The 24,973-nt window shown below is 36.9% G+C and overlaps 2 protein-coding genes and 1 long non-coding RNA gene across 3 annotated transcripts; all 3 read right to left on the bottom strand.

Annotated features, from left to right (window-relative positions):
- Positions 1-28: 28 nt before the first annotated feature.
- Positions 29-1,464, bottom strand: LOC146133172 (uncharacterized). Its single transcript, XR_014501692.1, has 3 exons — positions 1,369-1,464; positions 993-1,092; positions 29-419 (listed from the first exon to the last, which is right to left on the bottom strand). It is a non-coding gene; the product is annotated as an uncharacterized LOC146133172 (long non-coding RNA).
- Positions 1,465-4,992: 3,528 nt separating this feature from the next.
- LOC146133171 (Golgi SNAP receptor complex member 2-like) lies at positions 4,993-9,931 on the bottom strand. The gene is made up of 5 exons (XM_083396912.1): positions 9,823-9,931; positions 9,603-9,667; positions 9,148-9,256; positions 8,681-8,813; positions 4,993-5,166 (listed from the first exon to the last, which is right to left on the bottom strand). Exons 1-5 carry the CDS (start codon positions 9,849-9,851, stop codon positions 5,005-5,007), a joined length of 498 nt encoding a protein of 165 aa, XP_083253038.1. The 5' UTR covers positions 9,852-9,931; the 3' UTR covers positions 4,993-5,004.
- A 4,112-nt stretch (positions 9,932-14,043) lies between these two features.
- Positions 14,044-21,943, bottom strand: LOC146133170 (protein Wnt-3a-like). The gene is made up of 7 exons (XM_083397038.1): positions 21,855-21,943; positions 17,622-17,792; positions 17,213-17,292; positions 15,933-16,051; positions 15,185-15,382; positions 14,649-14,845; positions 14,044-14,326 (listed from the first exon to the last, which is right to left on the bottom strand). Exons 2-7 carry the CDS (start codon positions 17,756-17,758, stop codon positions 14,044-14,046), a joined length of 1,014 nt encoding a protein of 337 aa, XP_083253164.1. The 5' UTR covers positions 17,759-17,792; positions 21,855-21,943.
- Positions 21,944-24,973: the final 3,030 nt, after the last annotated feature.

Raw genomic sequence — 24,973 nt, 5'->3', positions numbered from 1 at the left:
ATATCGCATTTTCAATACAATGCAGGTGTTTATGCAAACAAAAATGCGTATGTGATAAAAAGAAAAACAGAGAAAAAGAAGATATTTTACAAATTTGAAACCTTTTTTTAATATTTATAATTGCTATGTTTGGCAAATTTTCAAGGTGGGGCCTTTCGTACATTGTTTAAAAACATATAAAAACACAGAGCAACAGGATGATGGATGACTTAAATCCCGTGTATATTAACAGGCTCCAATATCAATGAAATATAACTAAACAATTTGTTCAACAAGTGTTGTTCTTCCACAAATTTAATGTCCATTCCATCCACTAATATACCAATGCAGAAAAGCTGCTGTGCCGTCCACTCCAAAGGTTTGCCCAATAAAGGCCTCGAAGAGCTTTTCTTTTTAGAAGACGAGTTGAGCATGGCTGCCTAAGAAATAAAATTTAGATCAATATAATACACTGCAGTGATTAAATTATACACTATCACTGAACAACTCTTTATATTTTTCAAGTTATTCACCAGAACCACTACATGTCATGTCATAAAAATATGTTTTAGTTTGTCACCAATCACTACAAAAGCATATTATTATGACATGTACTAGGTTTGGTGGCAATGTACTCTTTGAGCATAGCATTAGAAAATGTATTATTTATGTTACACTGTAACCTAAAGACATCGCAATGATTACAAAACAAGTTCATTTTTATTGTTTTAATATCTTTCACCCTACTATGAAAACCCAATTAAATCATTAAATAATTTCAGATAAAAAGTAAATATGTGAGCCAGAATATTGCATTGGCCATATTGCTTAAACTAGTGATAAACAATCTGACCAAAAAAAGTCGCCCATTACTGGGACATGCAGACCAAACATTATACACAATTTATGGAACACAACACATCAATTAAATATCTATTCAATTATATGTATTTACCACAAATTTTAAGGTTCGATAAATGAACTTGGGAAGAAGAAAATTTTAGTTTGTTTACCTTGTGTATCAATTTTAGTAGATCTATACTCTTTTGTTGTTTTCCACTTGAACTTTGTCACAGACTTTTATTTTACCATCTTACACTGCAGTTAAAATTCCTGTAAATAAATAAAAACTCTAATTATGTAAACTATATCACTTTATTAAAGCGTCAGTAGCATACCAAAAGTACTACATATTAGATTTTACATTTAAAGCTTCAATGTAAGATTTAAACTATGGAAATGATAAATTAAAACTAAAACACATATTAAAGTACTTCAGAAAATTTACAGAGATAAAAAAAAAATAATTTGCTGGCTGCTACTAACAAAATAAAAGCCAAATGGGAATAAAATATATTAATGTAAAACATGTAAGTAAAATTTACTTACATTTTTAACCTAATCTCCTGTGAACCAAGTTTTTCTGAAGTTGAAAAGAGCAAATGGTTTGCTGTCATTGATTGCCCTGAAACAAAGCAGTGTAATCTAAATACCTTTAAAAATAATGATTTAATAAAAGTATACTTGATTGTTAACAGAATAATCAAAGTGCTACTTTAGACAAGAAATAGCTTACAAACCTGTTTCGTTTAATTTTCCATGTACATGTGTATGGCACCAAACTATTATGAAGTAGTCTTTTACAATTTTCATTGCTTTTGGATTTATGAATGAAATACCTAAAATTCTGAAACAAAAATCCAATTTCAGACATTTCGTTTTCGCTTGGAAAACTTTTTTTAAACATAAATTTCACACTCTAGACCTGCCCGTCTTCAAGCGTCTTGCACAGCTAATAAAACATTATCACTACACATTTATGAAAAAGCAAATTAAAATAAATAATATATATATAAATCACCACTATACACATTAGTATTTGTTTTACCTCAATCTTAGTAACTCGAAAGCCAAAAAATACGCCAAACCGTCTTTAACTGTAATGTATAACTTGTACTGGTTAAAAGTCAAACTTTTTTTCGGCATTTTGAATTCCCGCGTTGGTCACATATGCTTTGTTGATGTTCATCGGACCGAATCAATTTCAAATAATTTCAATCATGAGTTGATTTATTGAATGTACCAAAGAGATTTAAAGTCTCTTTGAATGTACTTAATATGGACAATATGACAAAAACTTGTTTTATAACAAAACAAAATTTACTATAAATAGTTAAAATATATCGTAAATCAAACATTTAATAAATAATACTTACTATTCGTCATACGTTAAACAATTTAAATTTGAAAAATATATAAGCTTCACGGCGATACAGCATTGCCCTAGAAAAAAATCATTCCCAATGATTGTTTTCGTCACGCGTATTTTATTGCTGGCGCAATAAGTAGGTCATGGCGGCGCAAGACCGCACAGCTTCGCTTTTTACTTGGGTGGTACAAAGTTATTCGCAAGCGACAACAATGAAATCAAATATTGGATTTAATGGCACGTCAAGAACACAAACCCGTATTTTCATGATTGTCGTTATATTTAAAAAATGAAATGACGCCTAATAAGCCGTACAGATGTTAAATGAAACCATGAATTAAGTCATTCCGTTTATTGTGATCTGTTACGATCAATCGATCATACATGCAAACTTGTATAGTTAAATATTTGACGAAATCGTACATAAAACAACTGTTCAGTGCTTTAAAATACCAATACCCCTAATCAACATCTTATAACTTCAACATAAATGACTTGAGCTAATGCTTTACAAGAATGTATCGAATTAAACATGTCTAATAATTGACGTGTTAAATTATGAAGTGTTTAATCGTAAACATGTTTAAATTCGTCAATTGTGCTTAAAATCACCCAATAATCGTTGTTAAACACGTCAAAATATCAGGTGTTTAACATAAAATCGTTCAGGTGTTTATAATTTAAACACCAAAACTAAAATTAAACACAAAGGTGTTTAAATTAGGTGTTTAAGTGTTTAGATTTTAAACGTGTATAGACCGTTTTGGTGTTCAAATTTAAACACCGTTCTGACAGTGTATTTGGTAGATAAATTCGCCGTATATGCGACATTGAATCCTCAAACAACGCCATTCAAACTAGGGCGCCCTAACGTCGACACCACAACGGCCGATGCCCAACCCATGGCACCCGATCGTCCCATACCCTCTACTTGAGGCGTTATTTTGGACTATTAGGCCTTATTCCGATAGATTTAGAACTTATTCCGACAGGTTTATGCTTTATTCAGACGATTAAGTTCTTATTCTGTTGCAGATATTACGGCGTATTTGGCTTTATTATGTCGTTGGTTTTATAGATTTTTGTGCTTTAGGTATTGTTGCTTTTAGGTCTTTATGTGTGTTCCAAACGTACTATATATAATTAAGTTAAATTGTATGTCATTCTTGACTCTTGAGCTTCGAATCTATACTTGGGGACTCCAATGTAAATGTTGTCCAAATCGTGTAGCGAAAGATGGGATCTCTTCACGTTCACCAGTGTCGTATTGTTAAAGTATTTGTGTTTCAAAATCATGCTTTAAAAAAGGTTAATAAACCCGCTCGATGTTGATTTTTGTGAACAGATGTTTGAAACCACACAATCCATTTTTTAGTTAAAGAACATTTTTCGGTGCCGGTTCAGCAAATATTTTTTTTTACACACGACAATTTCAAACATGTCGTTACTCAACATTTCAAAAAAATTATTGAATTATAAGGTAACATACTAAAGCATGCTTTCTGTTGTAACACAGGATAGCAGGCTAGCTGGTCTTCTGTCTATATTTGTAAGTCATACGGTAAACATATTTCGCAATGTCGTTTTGTATTAAATATGATTAAAGTTGTTCGCCAACCACAGGCTCTTGGAACGTGACAACGGCGCATACAACGTGCGTCTTCTTCTCCTCCTAATGAGATAAGCTCTTTGGTTCCTTTCAGGTCTTCATATTTTACACAGTCGGTATATATTGGGGAACAAACTTTTACACAATACAAATGGAAAACTAAAATTATAGGTAATAATATACTCGTGCTTACAAAACAAGCCTGTTGTTTTTTATTTAGTTTTATCAATTTCATACCCGTGATGCTTGTTCATGTAATTTTGTAAACAATGATATATTTTGCAGCGCATGTCGACTCGACATAGTTATAATTTTTTTAAATAAACACAAACAAAGTGAAAAGCGTTTTTTCACTGCAAGAGTAAGAATAACGGAATGCGTGGAAAAGTGAAACGTCTCACGTCGCGGCCCCTACACACTCAGCGAAAGAGATACGCATTCTTGAACAGAAAAGACTTCAATACACATTCTTTAAACAAATTGGACACAAGCTATTATTTTGAAAGAAACACAAATAAAGAAAAAAACTTACACGTTTACTATAATACCACGTTGAGATCACCAAAATATTTCAATCTACGTTACTTCACCAACCAGTTTAAGATACAGTTTACCCTATGTAACTTGTAATGGCGCAGTGTGGCATGGTGCAAATGACTGGATCAATGGCGGAATAGGCACAAGTTTTTCCTTTTTGAGTTGTAGGCTGCTATAGTCAACGTTATGTATTTCAGTTATATTTCGGGTCGCGGTACTATTGCACATTTTACATAGGACAACGACAAACAAATGAAACAAATCGGGCGCTATCAAATCCGTGACAAAAGAATTAAGGTTTGTCAACATCGTTTCAGCTCTACAGTATACAAAAACACTTTTAGCCATTTCGTCGCATAGTTAAGCACCACACAACCTTATGTTGTGCGGACAAAAGTTTGATCAATTGCAACCGTATAGCATCGCACCTTTCTTGCTTCTAGGGGCGGAATGTGTTCCATGCTACCATCAAATTAGTTAAGGAACAGTAAAATGCAACTATTTTTTCTGAATTAGTTCAAGATAAGCATTTGGTTAGCGACTGAAAAGAGGAACCCCAAAAAATCGTTGAGCTTAATATAAAACCATGTCACCATTTACTTCGTTTTAAATCGAAATAATTGAAACGTGCAAGTAGTCCCCAACTCAAAACTTTTTCGTCGGCTTTTTTTCAGGTATAAAACTTCCAAAGCAGATACATGATCAGCGTGGTCACTATCATCCCGCCAAATAGTATCAGCTTGTCCTGGGTGGTTCGCTTCTCAATTAGGCGCATCACCGTGTTTGAGAGACCAAGGGTGTTGGAAATGTTTAGCATTCTCGTCTTCACACCCTGTGAATGAATTTTTGTCAATTATGATCATTTTTTACTACTTACTAAGAAAACTATTGAATATACACAGTTTTGTACGAAAACGCACAATAAGACCTAAAAAGCAACAATACCTTAAGTAGAAGTAAACCATAGTACTAAGACAAACGACATAATACAGCCGAATACACAGTAATATCCAGTACAGTGTAAGATCAAAATCGTCTGAATAAGATCTAAATCTGTGGGAACAAGGCCTAAATTCATCGGAATTAGTCCTAAAGTCATCGGAATAAGGCCTAAATTCATCGGAATAAGTCCTAAATTTATCGGAATAAGGCCTCAATTCATCGAAATAAGTCCTAAATTCATCGGAATAAGTCCTAAATTCATCGGAAGAAGGCCGAAATGTTGAAAATAACGACCGAACGTGTGGGTTTGGACGATCGGGAGCCATCGGTCTAGCATTGGCCGTTTTGGTGACTACGTTTAGACGCTCAGTGTTTTCAACCTATGGGCCATGGCCCAGTAGTGGGCCATGACGCTGTTTTCAGTGGGCCACAGAGCTTTGCATAAAGCGATATCAGAAATCATGTCAATAATAAACACACAAGAGTTCGACAGTTATAGCAAACACCTCGACCTAATGTTATATTTGTGACATCATTTCGTTTTACAATGTATTAGATTTCTCGCCTCCCAACGTGTGGTACGGGTGCCGAGAAGGTTGTTCAAGCGTAGCCATCGCCTTGCTTATGTATTATTCAGTGTTACGTTTATTGTTTTGTTTGCGAGCAGTAGTTTTGCCTGGTTTAGGACAGTGCTCCCACTGCTCCGCAACCGGTGTGCCGCGAAGTTCCCGTAGGTGTGTTACTTGTGTTCAGGCCGGGTACTTTTTAATCAGTCGAATTAATGCGAAAATCTCATCAAGGTAGCTATTTTGACCTTTTATGCAATATTCCAGGTGTAAATTTAGGAACTTCAATAATAAGTATAACTTTTTTTAAACCTATGTTACCTTCTTATAAAAAAAAATATCATTGTAAATATATTAATGGCATTTTGTGATAGTATAATTAGTCTTGGTTGTTGTTTCGAAAAATATGTGGAGCTACAAAAAACAAAGCACCAATGTCCAGTTTCATTTTCCAAATGCTATTAAAAGCCCTCTGTTTTCCGTCAGCTATTGCAAGGCAATCGCTCATTTTTCTGTTGCCTGCCTAACGCCCATGATATTTGCTGATGTTGTCGATACACATATATATTACGTAGGAGTTACGCCGATTTTTAGCTTTTTCAAGTGTTGGTGTGCCGAAGGTAAAAAAAATGAAACGAACGGTTCGGTTTGCAAACACAAGGGAACAAAAATATTTGACGACAATGTTGAACTGCTTGGCTTGACATTACCGGTAAGAACTTGTTAAATGCTTTGTAGCAAAGTTAAGATTTGTAACTGTGGTTAACCGGTGGCCATTTTAAGCAATTTCTTAAACGAAGCTAGAGTTTCGAATGATGTACATGTTGTACATTTTGAATGTCGTGTAACGTTGCTATATAGTACGCAAATATTGCTTATTTTTCGCTGGAGTGATATTTAATTGCAGCGTTTTGGCCTCTGCGACAATTGAACAGCCACGTGTTGCTTGGCTCGGAAAGATCATAATTGGTGTGTACAGGGCTTTTTTTAAGGTTTGGTTTGGGTGACCGCTAAGTAGTTTTAAGAGACCGCAAGTGTTTCATTTAAATACCAAAAAGTTGCAAGTCCAAAATTTGGGAAACTGCTGGAGAAATTTGGGGGACCGTTTCGGTCCCCCAAAACACCTTAAAATAAACACTGGGTGTGTATATGTGTTGTTAAGTGTTCTTGCGTTGACGCCCCTTCGTTTTCTTAATAGAAAACCGCGCTACAGAAGGCGTGCGTCTTTCACTCGCCTGTATATATATTAAGCTACTCGCCTGGGCGGTCCCAAGCCATGTCATTAAGTATCGGGCGACGTAACACATTTGAAAATAATTACAAGCATTAATTAATTTATTTTGTTGTTCAAGCTTGGTGTTTTTCACCGACCGTTAATGGGCCAAAGCCATTTTTTTACTAATTTAGTGGCTCGTGAGCAAAAAAAATTTAAAAACCCCTGCCCGAGTCTGACCGGCGCCGTCAGTGCGCCGCTGTTTTGGCACCACATTTTTGGTCCTGTTTGGAGTTATTGGTGGGTAATGGGTGGGGTTAGAAAATGGGTTATAGTGTTGAAATTATTAGGGGAATTAGTGATGTACTTATGGGTTTGGTTTGGGGTTAGTTAAAGTGTTGATTAGGCCTGATTCTGACCTTTTAGGTCTTATTTCGACGGATTTAGGACTTATTCCGATTTTGGCCTTATTCCGATATATACGTTGGTGTTGTTCTTATCTTTGTCTTATGGCTGGCGTCCGTCCATACTATGTCAAAAATGTACGGAAAAGATATAGGTTTTGGGTGAGCATCTCGCCAGCACTTTTGTAAACAAACAAATAGTTACGTCCCCATTTAAATTTTCCTGATCCTAGATTGAACTTCTTGGGGATAGTACACCTATGCGTATAACACTCAGACCTCGTGACACTTCTTTAAACACTGATCAAACATTGATATTTAGTAATCTCCCTTTTTTGTTGTTTTTTAAAGAGAGTAAGGAAGGTAAATGAACAACATTATCCCAGTAACGTTGACATATTTGTTCCTAAAGTTACACCGATTTGATAAACGCTTTTAGAAGTATATATCTAAATAGAGTTATTGTCAGCAAAGGACGATTACCTTAAGCATTCCTCTTTGGCCCTTTAGGTTCTCCAAGATACTCGATCCCTGATTTAGGACGTCATCTATGCCTGAAATCATACGAAGCATTGCATTTAGGCAAAATAATCTGCATTCTTTGTAGCTAGGATCGCCTATCTTATATTTGAATGATAAATTATCACATATGCGGAGATGTAAGGCTTAGTGAAGTGCGGGAATAATCGTTGTGTGCGTTTCATCTTTATAATATACTAGAGGTCAAATCCAAGTTTATATTTTTCAAATATGGCAGGCATAACATGACTAACCTCTGTGTGCGTTCATAAGCCCAGAATGATGAGTTAAGTCGCTGTCCATTTCAATTGAAGTGTTTTCTTCATCCTATGACAATGTGCATGAAGGTATGTATGGTGCATATCATTGAGCTACAATTATAACAATGAGCTGCAAGAATTTGTATGATGGTGGTTACCAGTTATTTTGTAGTTGTATCGGTAATCTGAATTACAGCTGATCACATTTTTAGTTGTGCAGTGTTTTATTAAAACAACAATTTGGAAAAAAATTGTAATCTATGAATTGAAGATTAATTTGCTAACAATCGATATTTTGTTTCGAAAATCTACCTGAGAGGTTTAAAGATAAAAGACTAACCTTATCAATGGTCAATAAAAAACAATTTAAAACAGTTCACTGGAAAAACTGTTTATCAAATCATAATAATTTACAAGACTAAATCATTCATAAAAAAATTACATTCGTTTTAAAGGAGGTTCGGAGCAAAATCTGACGTTCCATTTTTTGTTGGTCCCTCATTTCCCTCCGGTGATGAAAGTTGCGAAGGGCTGCTTGAATATGCTGAGAGTCATACCGCACCTGATCAACACGCCTATATCAAATAAAAATAAAATCTTTTTTGGGGGTAAAACAATGAAAATATCTAGCTTTAGCAAACAATTATCTGCTGGAATAGCCCAATGCAATCTTAAACAATAGAATTAAACAAACCATTAATTAAATGTGTAAATAGGTAAAAAGCTATGCAAGAAATTGGGTAAATATTTTGAAATATTTCTTTGAATGGAAGACTACCGTTAAAATTTGCCAATTCCATCCATTTACTGTTGATGTCTAGATATTTCAATACAACACAGCTTTAATAATTCACAAATGACCAGTATTAAAGATCGCCAACAACAAAATATTTTTTTGTTTTAAATTACATTCTGGCGTTTTGACGTCTTGTCGGGTGTTCTTTGTTGACGAGAATATTCAAGCGTTCGCAGTTGCCATTAATCTGGTCGATCTGCTCCTGAATTTGTCTTTCAATGACTATTCGCAAACAACACAGATACAAATTAACAATGTAGGTAAGTGACTAGGTTTTTTTAGTTTTGAAAAATAAATTTGCCAAATAGCAGAAAGGCCCTTTAAGAGAATTTCTATGAATGACAACTTTTATTTGAATCAATATATTAACTGTCTTACATTACATTACTTTACAAGGCACACCAACAAAAATATGCATTATTGCAATGTGTGCCAATAAAAAAAATTGTTCAGTTTATTTTTACTATTGACAAAGTGAAAGTCGTCAAAACTAATTTTAATTAAATGTTGGATAAATATTATGTTTTGCTGAAGAGTGCAAGTATATTTTAATTTTATAAAGTATTACTTTGAGAAGAATGGTCTGGAGCGGTTTCCAATCTTCCCATGTGATGTTGCACCTCCTGTATCATACTACAAAAAATTAAAATCATTGTTAGTCAATGAATGTTGTATTTTTTAGCATTTCTCATGGTTGATTTATTTGTGACACTTCTTCACTCAGTAGGCACCCAGCAGTAGTAAACAATGAACAACATAAACATATACAGCTTTTTTTTTAAGTTTACCGATTTGTTTGATGGTAAAGAGCATCCATTTTGGTGTTGTAGAAAGTTCAAAGAAATCTGTTAAATTACACTATTACACAAAATGTTTTAATTTTTAGACAAATCTGATAAAAAACATGTACTACAGTTTGGTATCAATGCATAAAACACAATTTTTTGAAGCAGAATTACCTAAACAATAATGATTCTAAAGTCTAGTTAATAAAAAAACAGGCACTATTTTTTGTACATTCAATATAGTAAAGTAATTATTACCGAGGTTAACAATGAACCAATGTTGGCCAATATAATTAATGCATACCATAACTACTGCTAGTACTAAAGATGAAATTGTTTTCTATTAAAAAAACAGTCAGTCTACATTTTATGACACTTTACGTTGAGTTCTTGAATGAACAATCCCAAATTTTGAGGTCACACGCCCAACGCTCATTTAAAAAAATTGTTTCAAGGTAAGAAGGTAGAGGCACTAATCTACCAGTATTTCAAAAAGTTAACTTAAATAACCCAGTCATTCTGCATTTCATGGCAATTTGCTGTGAGATGTCAGTGCCAACTTATTAGGCATGCAATCACTGTTTTATGAACATGGTCAATGTTCAGGATTGTATCTTAACCTGTTTGCCTAAAAACACAAATTGTTTTAAGATATTCTTGGATGTGCAAATAATACAGACTGGCAGCCCAGGGTAAATATTTCCTTTAAAGTGGTATTTCTGAACAGACTATTAAAATAAAACAGTTTCTGTGTGAATTTCATCATGATTTAATGGTTTGTGTCTTATTAATTAAAAAAGGCTCTTCTGGTAATTATAATTATTCTCCCACGTTTCTGCAACCTTTTTAAGTTACAGGAGAAATGTATTTTTACAAGTTTCGTGGAATATTTAACACCAGAAAACCAACATATTGAATGTCAAAGCAGATGTGGCCTGTTCAAAAATTAGAGGCTACAGTCTGTTTTCACGAGTGTTGGCTGTGTGATTACTAGCTTTTTTTTATTTTGACATGCATCCTATAATGAGTGTTAAATGTAATTCACCATAAGAAGGCAAATTGAATTGGTCGCCAAAATATTGGATGACAATTATGGGCGCTAGTCTAGAATCCTACCACAAAGTACATTATTATTTGGGTTAAGGTGTTGGTTAGAGTTTGGGTTTGGGTTAGAGTTTTGGGTTTGGGTCAAGTATTATTATTAAATAAATATAATAATACTTGACCCACCGACACCCAAACTTGCACACTAACCCAAATATTGTGCGTTGCGTTAATCACTGGTCAACAATTTTTAATTTTTTTTCTAAACAAGTATCAGTATTTCACTTTAGATGTATTTTTCATGCTGACTCCGAAAGTACCTTTAGTTTTTCTCTAACACATTACATTTTTAAGATATTGTCATATTTAAATTCTCCGGAAAAAAAATGCTTTGAAAACAATGCACAACTGTGACACCCTATTCGTCTGTCATAAAAATTTTTTATACACCTAACTCGATTCACCACAATAGTACTTCTATGATAGAATTTTCAACTATTCCCCTTTAAAAATTCTTTTTGACAGGGTTTTATAGCTTAAAACATTGTTTTTGTATGTCACTAGCTGAACCAAGTTTTTCTGGAAAGAAGTTCAACTATGTATGCAGAAAATGCATTTTGAGTGAGATCTGATGTTTGAAATCCTGGCACTGGTGTAGAATCTCACCACATTTATTTAAACACTAACAAAGCGAGTTATCAAAGTTGAAATTGCAAGGAAGGCATAAATGTGTGAGAATAAATATAATAATAATACTTAACCCAACCAAATCTAAACCCTAAATGTCACCCTAACCCAAATACCGTTAGCAATATAAAACCTCGGTCGTGAAGGATTCTAGACCAGCGCCCGAATCCTAACACAATTTTTCAACTTTTTCTTAAAATTAAGATGTGCATACAAACCACATTTAAAAACAAATCTCGGGTGTACACCTGCCACACAATGCAGACTTGTAAAACCCTTATACCAGTGGTTTTCAACCTTTTTGATACATACCACGACCCATTTTAGCAACTCAATGTAATAAACGATCCCCTTCCAAAGAGTCCAAAGCTGCAAACAGGAGGGTCATTATAGAATGCTAGCTAACGTTTTACTGCCTTTATAAAGTCATCTTTTCGACTCTTACTGACTTGGTATAACAAGTATTAATTTTCTTACCACGCAAAAAATACTGCTCGTTAGCCCCGGGTAAACTTGATTCTGTATGAAATAAGTCATTAATATGTTTTTATTTTATTAAAATAGCAAAAAAAATTAAGTTATATTTTTTATGTCCAGCAAATGGTACCTTGCTCTTAACTTTATCTGAGTTATAACTTATTTTCGTGCCAAAGTTTAGTAACTAATTTCTAATATATATTAAAAGCACTTTTTTACAAGTAATACAAACGTTTATTTGCACATAAAAAAAATTGGCGCTCTTTCACTATTGTATGTGAAAAGTTATGCAAAAAAAATAATAATAATACCACATACCACAACTCATATTATTTGGGTTAGGGTGCGGGTTAGCGTTTGGGTGAGGGTGGGTCAAGTAATATTATGTTTATTATTAATGATAACTTGACCCACCCTCAACCAAGCGCTAACCCGCACCCTAACCCAAACAATATGTGTTATGGTATGCGGCATTTGAAGAAATTTTTTTTTTATTAATTTTTACGTACAATAGGGAAAGAGTGCCAAAAAATTATTTATTTAATCAAGCAAACCATTTATATTTGGCCAAAAACTATATTAATATATAAGGCTAATTATGTTAACGCTAACCTCCACCACAGTATAATCTAATAATATCAAAAGTAATTGTTATTTGTCGTAATTGTAGCAATTGTTTAATATTGTGAATAAACAATGGCAAGGCTGAATAACAAATTAAGTATTTTGTCTAGGCCATTTTTTTATTACTATATTTGGCACTAGGGTTCCTCTTTGTCCCGGATTTTTTCACTCACGGAAACGGGATTGAAATATGAAAATTCCCGGAAATCCCGGGATTCCAGACGAAAACATTATACCTAAAATTACATCATTATGGTGTTTAAAATTATTTTATATTAGCTCCAAAGATTAATTAAGCTCAAATATATATGTTCTGTAGTCTTGCAATCTTATAAGACTTGGCGCTCTTTCACTATTGTACGTAAAAATTAATAAAAAAAAACTTTTTTCAAATGCCGCATACCACAACACATATTGTTTGGGTTAGGGTGCGGGTTAGCGTTTGGTTGAGGGTGGGTCAAGTTATTATTAATAATAAACATAATATTACTTGACCCACCCTCACCCAAACGCTAACCCGCACCCTAACCCAAACAATATGCGTTGTGGTATGCGGTATTATTATTATTTTTTTTGCATAACTTTTCACGTACAATAGTGAAAGAGCGCCCTTTTCACGTACATAAGTGAAAGAGCGCCGCTAAATCTGACTTTACATCAGGGCCCAGGGGTGGAGGACACTGCCTTGCAACACCAAATATCAACACATTGTGACCTGAAACCTTTTACAACTATGATCTAAAATCTCTTACAAATACAAAGGATACTTTAACATATCGCCTGTTCAAAACTAAAACAACATATGGTTTCTCAACGTCATCCTTTTAAGTATTTTATGAACAAGAACAGAAAAGGGTAATCCCCTAAAACTCTACCAACAATCACTGATTTCTATTCACAGAAATTAGTGTTAACTGTAAACAACTATATTTTTTTAAATTTAATTTGAGCAACAAGCATTGCAACAGCAAATACGAGCAAATAACGGCAGTGCCAAACGTGAATTTTCATACAGCAAAAACTTAAATGGGACATAAATAAATAGTAGTACGCAAGATATTGAAGGGCGAAAATTTCCAAAAAAATATATAATATCAAACGCATATTGCAATCCATGGTGTGAAAACGTCGAGGTGATTAGGTCACTTTGGCCGCTCATGTGCAGCATGGAACATTACGATTTAAGATGAAATAAAAAAGTAAAATATTTTGAAAGGAAACTGTAAGCTGTAGCATTTTTATCCCTCGAAAATAGCTTGTCAGTGAAACCAGAATCGGAACTTATACACGGGCGTTCGATCAGCGTTGTCCCAGTTCCATAAAGATGCACCCGATCCTCTCCACAGTGATGACAAGCGCACGACGATGATGATAACGTGATAACCTCAGGGGTCACTTACAGGTGTGCTCCTCATACTCAATGACACAGTCGTCACACTCGACTGTGCAGCACCAGTTAAACACGCAGTTACACTTTTCTGTGCGAGTTTTACGGACGGTGACGTAACCCCGTCCGCAACAGAGCAGAAAGCAGCCGTCGATGTCTTCCGAGTGTGCGTTACAGACCCGACCCCTGGTGCCCTTAATGCCCAACTGCTGATTTTCGTCGCAAAAGTCCGGTGAATTTTCGTAGTATATCAGGTCCCGCTTCGTGTAGGGTCCATGAAATGGGTATCTGCGATTTGGTTAAATTTTACGACATTAGCCCACGACAATTTACGAGTAAACCAAATTTAAACTTTCTTGTTTTCAGCATGGACGTACCCCACTTGCAAATAAATATATATAAACGAAATACTTGTATAGAATAATTTAGAAAATGATTACATATAATAAAACACTAAATAAATGAAAAACGATAGTTGATGGTTATTTGTCCTCAACGGCATCGTTATCCATCTTAGCACATTTACCGTTTAGAATTAATAAAAATAATGCAATTAGCCTAAGACCAATTTGAAGCTGGCTATAAGTAGCCTACCAAAATTTTAACTTACCTTTGTGTTAGGTAGTCCTCGCAACCGCGCGCGCCCTTGTAACTCCTCACTTTCATGTGCGACGCATCAGTGTAGCGCTGCCTCAGGTAGTGGCCCACCGAGTTAAAGTCGGGCAACACCAACCAGCAGGTCTTCAACTCGCACGAGCCGGACACGCCGTGGCACTTACACTTAAGCCGACGCTTTTCCCTCAGAGCCTGCGACGAAGAGTTATATGATTTGTAGGCCTAATAAGTAAAGCAAGTTATTTTAAGGAGCTGTTACAACGCCATGCCGTTAGTATATACTACTTCAACAGGGACAGTTTGCAGAATATATCAATGCGTATTCCATTTTGGTTGTATTTGGGTGTACCGGTACTTGCATAAAAGAAATAATGAGAAATAGTAACAACTTATAAACGTTAATACTTGTCAATCGCGTATGGCATCGAACGTTCGAAGCACTACGTACCGGGTTAATGTGCTCTATAAGTAAAAGTTTTACAGTTATAACAAAAGGAACTTTTCAAATAAAAACTTGCAGCAAGTGCTCACCACTCTTCCAGCCTCGTTGTTGTGGCGGTTCATAATCGAGCGCGCCGACTTGGAGTGATCCCGCGCGTCAACGAATTCGCGCGACTTTGCGATGCCGAACTCGATGTTCTCGTCGCAGCTTCCCCACCGCCAGAAGTCCTCCCCTACGTCATCGGAGGAGGAGGTGGAGGAGCGGGGGGAGCGGGGAGGAGGAGGCTGCTCGGGAAACGTGGAGCGAAGCCGGGCTGTGATTGTAGTATTTATTTTGGTTTTGGTTATGGAGCATAATGCTTGGGGGTTGTAGTAAGACGCAATAAGGCTTTCAAAGCCCATACAGAATTATAGGTATCATTTTGAACGTTTTGAATATCTCTTTATTGATTTTCAACATGTTAAAAATGAATGAAGAGTTATTCGAAACGTTCAAAAGGATAACTAATTCTGTATAGGCTTTGATATTTATATTGCACTTTTGGTTATATTTTAAATTTTATTTTATTTATGTAATATGTTACCCAACCACGTACTTAAATTTACAAAATAATATAATCAAAAAATTGTTTCTGTGTTTAGAAACAACAACAAAGCACGCGAGTTCAGTAGTTGAATAAATTGCAAAAGAATAATAGGTCAATTGAATGCAAACGAAATGTTTGAACTAGTAAGATATTAATCACAATAAAAACAGAAACAGGCTTAAACTTTATGCGCTAAATATACATATACATAACTTAACATCACGGAACAAAAAATATTCATACAACAGTGCTAAATTACCGTTGCGATTGCAGCGGCATCCCAGGAGTTGGCCCTTGTAGCAGGACTTAGTAATTGAGTGAGCGACGCCTGCTGCAGCCAGTGCGTGTACAAAGGCGGCTTCCCGGGATCCTAACAACGAAAACAAATAGTTGTGCGCTGACAATCCAAGCTGATGGATGTCTGGCCCGCTGGTTTTGCTAATACCCGATTAGTATATGCAAAAATTTGACCCCAAGCAACTTTGTTGCTGTTTCTGTTTGAAAAGTTATTTTTGGAAAGGAAGCTAACCGAGCAATATGTCTTTAAAACCGAAACATATAGGTTGTGGCAAAACCACTTAACTATTGTACTTAATTTTCGACACAAATTCTATAGTGGCGTTAAATATCTTAACCTATATGCCTACTATGACGATGAAAAATTATTATAAAAATCTAATTGTGAAAAAGCTGTCTGAAATATTTTTTTGTCGTTATTTTTATACCATTTATAGTCGTCTATATCAGTGGTTCCCAACGCATGGGTCGCGACCCAAAGTTGGGTTGCCTGATTATTTTTGAGGGTCGCTTGTTTTTGCAGGCATATTGTATCTTTTCACAAAACTGGAAATCATAATCACAAAATATGAGAACTAAACAGTGAAACCGGCTGGAAGTTAAAGCTGACATGCGTGACTCTATATCAGGGGTGGGCAAAAGTATTCAATGGAAGAGCCATTTGCAGAAATTTAAAGTACCAAAGAGCCTCAAAATTGTGAGCTAAAGCTTACTATCTTAGCAATGAAATTGCATTGACTTGCTGTTAACTAACTCTTCGGATGATATGTCTAGTGTTACGTCACCAGCGAAATGTTCGCCTAAATAAAGAAAAGAAAAAGAGCGAAACGTTCATAAACGAGTCTTAATAGCCTTTATAATGTTTTTTGAATTTTACAAAGAGCCACAAAACACATGCCGGCGAGCGCATGTGGCTCGAGAGCCGCAGTCTGTCCACCCCTGCTCTATATGCTCAAGAAAAATACCGCCTTGCGAGCACAACTATCTCATTAGTAAATTACTAAACATATTATTTTCGGTAAAAGTAACTGCTTTTGTAGTGCAATTTGTTTGCAACGCAATCTTGTATTTGCTTGGGTCGCAAGATTATACCAAATATTTTTTTTTTCAAAATGGGTCGCCTTAAAAACGTGTTGGGAACCACTGGTCTATATATACACGTCATGCCTTCGAAAAGCCTTAACATATATTTATTGGCTTGCATACAATTTAATATTAAATAGGCTTGCTTTACCTCTTTCTAGCACGTTGCCAAAAATACTGCTTCTCCTATTTCTACCTCGGCGCTCGTTTGCTGTGGTAGAGCAGTTCCACCTGAGTAAACATAATAAAGTATCAGCATACTTAAGTGCACCGATGTAAAACACGTAGTACACAGGTCGGGTTTCTATTCAGAATATTTTTTTAAGATGCTTTACAATTTACATCATACATTTGTGGTTGCTTTTAGCAGGATAAACCTAGCAAGCAAAACCAACAGACCGACTATTTACACCAAACCAACAGACCGACTATTTAAAATTGAGTAACAAACGTCACATGTCGAGATTAACCCATTATATGGTTTTTGTGTGAAATGTTTGCAATTCTAAAGCGGCAGTAAAATCACTCGCAGTATCATCAAACAAGTGTTTTTTTCACACCTTTTGTTTTTAAATTGAAACTGACACTGCTTGAATCCCTGCTCAGTTCCGTTGACGATGCTCGCCATGTAAGCGCGGTTCATCATGCAGAAACGAAGCTGACGAGAGTTGAGTCCCGGCACTTGGGAACACGACATCGTACGAATCCGTCCCGGGGATACAGCTAAACTCCTGAAAGCGAGGATTGGAAAAAAATAGATAGCACATTAATGATGCTTAAACATTCAATGGACCTTGTCAATAATACCATGTGAAAATAAAAAGGGTGTAAAAAGATTTGATCAGAGCGGATATAACACGTGAAGGCGAATCTGTTTAAATGACGCTTTACTGATGCACACTCAAGAATAAAATTATTAATTAAAATCCTATTTAAACCAATAAAAAGGATAAAGGTCATACGATTCATTAACAAAAGCCCTGAAATTGCTACATGGGTTTGTCTGTTGAGTCATACAAAGTAATAAACTAACAGTTAAATTTGCTCTAATATTAAATGGCGATAACCGTTTTTAACTTTGTAAAAATCCGTATTAAGTGTGAAAAAAACAATGCTTTGCCCTGAAAAGCAGACCCGATAAGCCACTCGCTTGCCTGTTTCGCTTTACCATTTGAAATAGGTCTGTAAATCCTACCACATGGTGATCGCGGGCAAAATAAAACAAGCACCATTTTGGTGGCTCTATAATGACGCCAAAACATCTGTCAGTTATAAGTGGCCGTTTTTCGTTATAAGCGTAGCTGGTGCGGGGAGGGATAAAGCGGCTTTTCGTTGAGCTTGACCTGCGCCAGTGATTGGGGCACTTATTTTGTATTTCTGTGAACGTGACCAAACGGTTTAGTAATTATGTTTTGATAAACCAAAAAATACCCAGGAGTTGTGAAGGTTACAAAACTTAATAATATATAACAAATTATAAATTCACTTTCCAGTAAACGCTTTTAAAGATCTACTAAAATCGATTTTGCACTGGATTTGGTCTTGCGCGCGTAAGCCGTGCTAATCTGAACCCATTTTCCGTGCAATCCGCACATTTTCTATGCAATTCAGGAAACGCAATTGCACCCCAATTTACCGAAACTGGTTAAGGTGTGGTAGGTTTTATTAATTTTTCAAACCACGATGGGAAACAAAACTACAAAAGTTGTCCTAAAATTGTTAGCTAGTTAAAGGTAATCCTCCGTGGTTAAATACAGGTTTTACGTATATGCTTTGTAATCAACTCTTCAAAATATGACTGGCCACGTTAAAAATGCGTCATAAAGCCGAAAAAATGTCTCGACGACCCATTAACAACGATTTCCGGATGTTTTGCTGGCGAAACGCGACGTGCCAAATAAACTTTCCTATTTGACTCTTTAACGAAATCAAAGGAGACATCAAATTGACGCCAATATAACTTAGTTTTGCTTAGAACTTCCCTACCATAATTGTGGCGCAGTGACGCAATAGAAACAACAAAGCACGGAAGATGGAGGCAATGTTAAATAAACAACGTAATTAAGAATCTCGATATTCCGAACCGGCCTACACTAAAATGATTCACAAGTACCATCAGCGCGGTTCAAAATAGCTTTTAGCGGTGCATTGCAGTAAGTTAGAACGGGCGCGAAAATTTCACATTACGGTCTGCGCCGCGACGTTGTCTCTATAAATTGTCGGGGAGCGGCCCTGTATGCGCGCGAGCGTAAGCAATCAGCGATTATCGTAACAAGCCTCGATTTCGGGGGAGAGGCCGCGCCGGTGATTGGTCGCAAGCCGCAGACACTCGGACGAAATATACCGTCCCGGTGAAAATTGGTGATTCGTAAGTGACGGTTTTGATCCACGAGTCGCGTTTTAAAGGCTTTATTTTTGTTTTTAAACAAATTATTACACTTTGTCGTTTTACTTTTTACTAAATAGAATGGAATTTATATTTTATGAAAAAATTGTAAGTTGCGATTTTGTAAGTGGATATGTAATTATGACAAAGCGGACAAACCTTCCAATCGATAATATTGATTGATTTGTTTAGCACCTCATATTTTTAAATTTACACAGTAGGCTACTCTAAAACATTGTTGCCTAAACTGGTAAATGATTTACCCCAGGGTGCGTGGTATTATTAAAAGACAAACAAATAAATATGAGTGATTCAGGGTTCAATGATTTATTTTTTATAATACTTTTTACATTCATTGCTAGAACTGCACCTATATATATATCATTAGTTGTGAATAGTAGACCAAATGCAGCTCAGCTTTGAACAAGTTTTTTTTTCCTATAGAACACCTTATGCCTATACCATGTACAGTATTATGGTCATATCGGTTTTTAAGGCTAACAAAAATTAAAAACACCTCTCTAAAAGTATATTTTTGAAACGCTAGTTTGTCAATAGGCGTAAAACTTTGTTTGCTTTACATTTTCGACTAACAAAAACTAACACCTATTTTTTGTCCTGTTACAGTGGTAATATAGTGGAAGGCGTAAAAAGTATTCACTCGGATTTAATGCTTTTAAAATAGTTTGATTTAGAAACCTATAGCCAGATCAAGATCGGTCGAATAAACAACAGACGTTGAGTTGAGAAGCGACATGAAATCAATCGGAAAAGGGAAACCGGTAGACGGCTTTTGAAGTGGCCATTTAAACTGGCCGATTATTTTGCGTCAGTGGGAGCAGCCAGAGGAGCTGAAGGAAAGGAGGAAGCGAGAAGAGAAGATCGCTATCGCACCAAAGCCAATTTTCAAGGATTCAGGGATCGCAACTTTGACGCCACTTTTCAATGGAGATAGATGGACGCGAATCCGGAGCCGATGCGCGTTGTCACGTCTACCCGTACAACGTTGAGCGATACGATATTGCATGGGCGCGCGAACCGTTGTAAAGAGTTCCGGCTCATTACGCGAACACGCCACGTGACCCAGCTGATGAGGTGGCTGACATAAGTAATGAAATGCCTTGTTTACGCGTCGACGCAGGGTAGAATGCTAAGCGTTTGATTGCAATCACTAGCAGGAGGTTTGGGGGCGGCTCCCGGGCTTTGAGGTCGACCTCGGGCGAAATGTTACGGGATGCCTTCGGCTTTCCCCACTAAGCACCCCGAATCTCGAACGAGGATTCGCGGTGAAAGCAAGTCTTTCTTCAGCGAATGACACGCGGGCTCGGCAATGGCTTGCGCTCGTTAGCAACCACAGCCAATCCGCTGTTTATGGGTGCTGCGGCGAGCGAGCGACATACATGTTGAAGCGCTAAGCCGGAAAATTAGCGGCGGCAGTGCTTGTACGCTTGTACTGTAAGTGTTTTTCATCCGCACTTGAACGCAGCCCACTCCCCAGGCCAACGCGCGATCTAGTTGCAAAAGCTCGCAAGAGAACACAATCGACCTGAGATAAAACGCAAACTTTTCGTCCGCGTTTCTGTGTTTAAAGAGTTACCATTTATTGTTCCGTAATGCTGACTAATTAACAACACGAGCGCAACGTTGTTGCGGTAGCCTGACGATTTTCCTCGCTTCGCAACAATCAAAGTTGTTTTTAGGTCATTTTTACTTAATGTTGAATTTTTTCATCGTGTTATTCTCCTAACTTGTAACTTTGTACAGCGATCCTTTTTAATATAGGTCACGTCACTTAGTTAAAAAAAACAAGTTTTAGAAATTATTTTAAATGTAATTCAAAAAACAGAACAAAGTCGTTTGGTGACTTCTTTCTCGAACGCCTTTCTTATTAATGGGACTGGCGTGACACGTGGGTGTGCAGGTGTTACATAATCACAAGGACAAGCGATAAAGTTCCGTGAAAGGATAGTTGACAATTACGTCAGGCACAATATGTTCCGCCCGAAGGGCTATCCTCTCCAAACGACTTAGAATTGGGCATAGGAGAGTTGTAACTACATCCTACGCTACAAGAGTGCCAGAGTTATTGCGAAGTTGTTCTTATGCGCGGATTTTTTTTGAACACGTGAATTAAATTACACTATCCCACGCCTCGGCCGGATTAGCGTGCTTGTTGTATACCCTTCGACATTTCGGCGGGCGATTTTTCGATGAGGTACAAAGAGGCTGAAGGGAAATTGTCGGCGTGCTGCAAACGATGACCGCGCTCGTCCGTGGACGAACTAATTGCCGCAAATTACGCGACTCAAAAAGATCAGACGGCATTATACATACGCGCTCAGGCGCGAGTGCGTGTTAAACTTTAAATCGAAGAAAAGCGCATCCAAATATGGACAATTGCACTTACCACCACCGCGGCGAACCGGAACGGGCTTCACACTTTGACGTCACGAGGCGAAAGAAGACGAACCAAAAGAGGGGGGCGATCCAAAGGGCCAAAGTCCGCGCGGACATCATTTCTTTGCTGTTAGAAAGTCCGCTAAACCGTGCTACTTCCGTAATTTTCTTCTCAGAAGTTTTTTTTTTTGAAACAAATTTTCAAAATCGTCCTTCCTTCGTGATTTTTTTTCCGAACAAGCTCTTCGATATTCACAACGATAAATTACCGACAGTCTGAGCGCTGAGCTTCCAGCTTTGTAAACGTCTTCTTTTTGTCCCTACCGTGCCTTTTGCTTGACTTTCGCTGCACCCGAATATATGGCCGTAGCCCTGCAAGTGGGCGGCAATATATGCCGGGCCGGGATGCTTCTTTCTTTTGCTTGAGGCGCAAGTTTCCTCACCTGCTGCTGGTTTTTCTGGTCGTCAAATCTTTCCGGGATAGGGGGTGCGGTGGGCGGAAGAGGTGCTAACAGTTGTTCGCTTCTGTCGTTCACACAAACTGCTTTGCTTGTTTATTTTACGCGACGCCCGGGAAACAAGTGACAATTGTCGAGCGCGGCTGTTTACGACGTGATAATCGCTCAAGTCTAGATCTGAAAGTGTAAAATACCGATCTTTTTAGCTAAAAAATTAAACAAATATACGAAAACCATGTTATTTGTTTAAGGGTAAAATAAAATGAGAAATTTTGATACTCAAGGACGTATAATAGACATTGGCTATACAATATATTGTTTATTTTAGGGTGCTGGTATACGACGAATTTCTACCCTGACGCAACAACAAACCATGTAAAAGGGATATATTATAGTAGAAAAAATGATTATATTTTTTTATTAGGATATAAGAAAGTATGTCAGTATTATTTAACGTCTGACAGGTCTAGATTTTTTTCAAAATTTTCAGCACAAAAGCGATATTCCAGGAACGCACGCGCATTACGCCGACCGATGTTTTTTGTAAAATAAGACGATTGCCGTCGAAAATGTATTCCTGGTCGATTTAGTTGAGCATTTTCGTTTTCACAAATCAGGCCATTATCACCAAACGCGCGAAAGTCGATCGTTGCACCGCGCGAATTGTCAATTTACATACTTGCGCGATGATTCTGACCTTTGCTAAAATTATAGTTGAACGCTCCACATCGGACAGCGGGCCACCATTTTGCAGTGAAGGGTATAGACATACATACGTGGGATTACAGGAGAATGTTTTTCTCGATTCGCCTCCGACGCTTGTTTGGTGCGTCATCATCTTTCAAGTTTTTGAAGCGAGCCTATGCGGTTTCTGAAAGTTTGTTTTGCTAATGATAAACGCTTGTAGTTGCCGATGTCCGATTTACTACACAGGCACTATAGAGAGAGACAGTATATATTCCGTACTTTATCCTGCCCTATTTTCGGTCGTTACGTCTAAATTTCTCAACATTTTTAGACAGCGTGCCCTTCTCGTATTCGCGTTAGGTACAACTCGAACATTTCTATTTATAGGCTAGATGAACTGTTGGTTCCATTTGTTTTAATTATATTGTCAGTAGTGTTGTGTACTAATAAGCACCCTTACCCGCGTTTAGGGGCAAAATAAACCACGCCTATGGGAAGATAACGTTCCGCCGACAAGTCAAGTCGCCTTGCTAACGACCTTAACCTCTCCCTAACTTTCTTGACCTCTGTCATTCTTTAACTGGGGGCACAAGGCTGGTTTAAATGCGTTTCCATTTTTTGATCTGATTTTATCACAACTCGCAACAAAACAGAAACATATGTAAGTAGTTTAATTTAATTTAGGGTTTTACTCCTTTCACTATAATTAAGATTTTAATAGTCTACCTTAAAATCGCTATAATTATCTAAAAAATATTATAAGGTAATTTTCAAAACTTTGCAAATATTAAATCAAAAGGCTCTTTGGTTCACTAACATGTGCAGCGCGCGTAAAAAGTATTCCGACAATGAATAATAATAAAGGCAATAAATAATAATAAAGGAATACCAAAGTGATAAACAAAAACGTTCAATTTTAAAGTAATATCGGGATAGAAAATGGGTCATAATGTACCAATACCTCCTATTTATTAGTTTGATATTACTATTGGTAGTGTCGAAACTAAACAAGTATAGGGACGTTGTAAGCCATCACAAAATTAAGGACAAAAACTTTATACGCCTATAATCGGACTCTGCAAAAATACACTCTTACTAGTGTTTCCCACAAAATGCAGAATAGAAGTGCAGTCATTTAACGAAGTTACTATTATGGTTACGAAAATGCAATTCTGTTATAAGTCTCGACGCTTTCTCGTTTAAAATATACATTTCCCTATGGTTTACATCAGTCGATATAGAAAACTTACGCACAGCTAAAGTAAAGTATTGCTAAAAATCTCGTTTTTTCTTTTCCGTTATTAGCAGATTTTTCGCAAACTACACTGCTCCGACGGTGGACCTCCTGTCTGAACAATATATACACAGGCAGCGTATATTAATTGATATGTAATGCAAACGAGGATGCGCATTATCAATTCGGTAAAGCACTAAAATAACTGCAGAAACCACCGTCGACGTTCGGTTATCGACACGCCGTCGCCTCCAATAAACGCTTCCGTCCGCTGAACTGTTCCAGCACCGAGAGCAGACGCGTTGAAAACGATAAGAAACCTGGCTTCTTTGTTTTGTTTTTCGCATACCAGCATACCCGAAGCAGCTCTTTCTACACATGCCTTGCAGTTACCTCATTGATCAGTTTATTAAAAGGCGATCCGGGAACGGCTGACTCTATCTTATTTTCTTCAATTACGCCAGATATATAGTCGCGACTCATGTCTGTATGACGTGGGGCTTCGCTAAAGCGAAATCGCAATTTAAGCCGTGCCGACATTGAAGGCGGGGTTCGCCATTAGTACATTCGACTCTGCAATTAGCGAGAGCTTGTGACGTAACAAAGTCTAAACACCTAACTCACGAAACCGACCACATCTATAACGGCAACATTTGCTAGCAGTTTGCGGCGTTCCGCAAGTAATAGCATTCTTACGAGGGGCGCGCGTAATCGCGATACAATAAGTGCGGCAATTAAACGTGTTCTAAC

Source organism: Ascidiella aspersa, chromosome 9 (genome assembly GCF_963924565.1).
Source record: "Ascidiella aspersa chromosome 9, kaAscAspe10.2, whole genome shotgun sequence".
Taxonomy (NCBI): domain Eukaryota; kingdom Metazoa; phylum Chordata; class Ascidiacea; order Phlebobranchia; family Ascidiidae; genus Ascidiella; species Ascidiella aspersa.
This window is presented reverse-complemented; position numbering and strand designations above follow the sequence as displayed.

Bases quoted from the DNA above. Each gene is read 5' to 3' on its own strand.
- LOC146133171 (XM_083396912.1), bottom strand. From the start codon at position 9,851: ATGGATGCTCTTTACCATCAAACAAATCG. The intron at 9,668-9,822 runs GTAAACTTAAAA...AATTTTTTGTAG, and splicing joins CTTTACCATCAAACAAATCG to TATGATACAGGAGGTGCAAC. The intron at 8,814-9,147 runs GTAATTTAAAAC...TATTTGATATAG, and splicing joins AGACGTCAAAACGCCAGAAT to GCGTGTTGATCAGGTGCGGT.
- LOC146133170 (XM_083397038.1), bottom strand. From the start codon at position 17,758: ATGTCGTGTTCCCAAGTGCCGGGACTCAACTCTCGTCAGCTTCGTTTC. The intron at 16,052-17,212 runs GTAAAGCAAGCC...TTTCGTTGTTAG, and splicing joins TGGCAACGTGCTAGAAAGAG to GATCCCGGGAAGCCGCCTTT. The intron at 14,327-14,648 runs GTAAGTTAAAAT...ACCAAATCGCAG, and splicing joins GAGGACTACCTAACACAAAG to ATACCCATTTCATGGACCCT.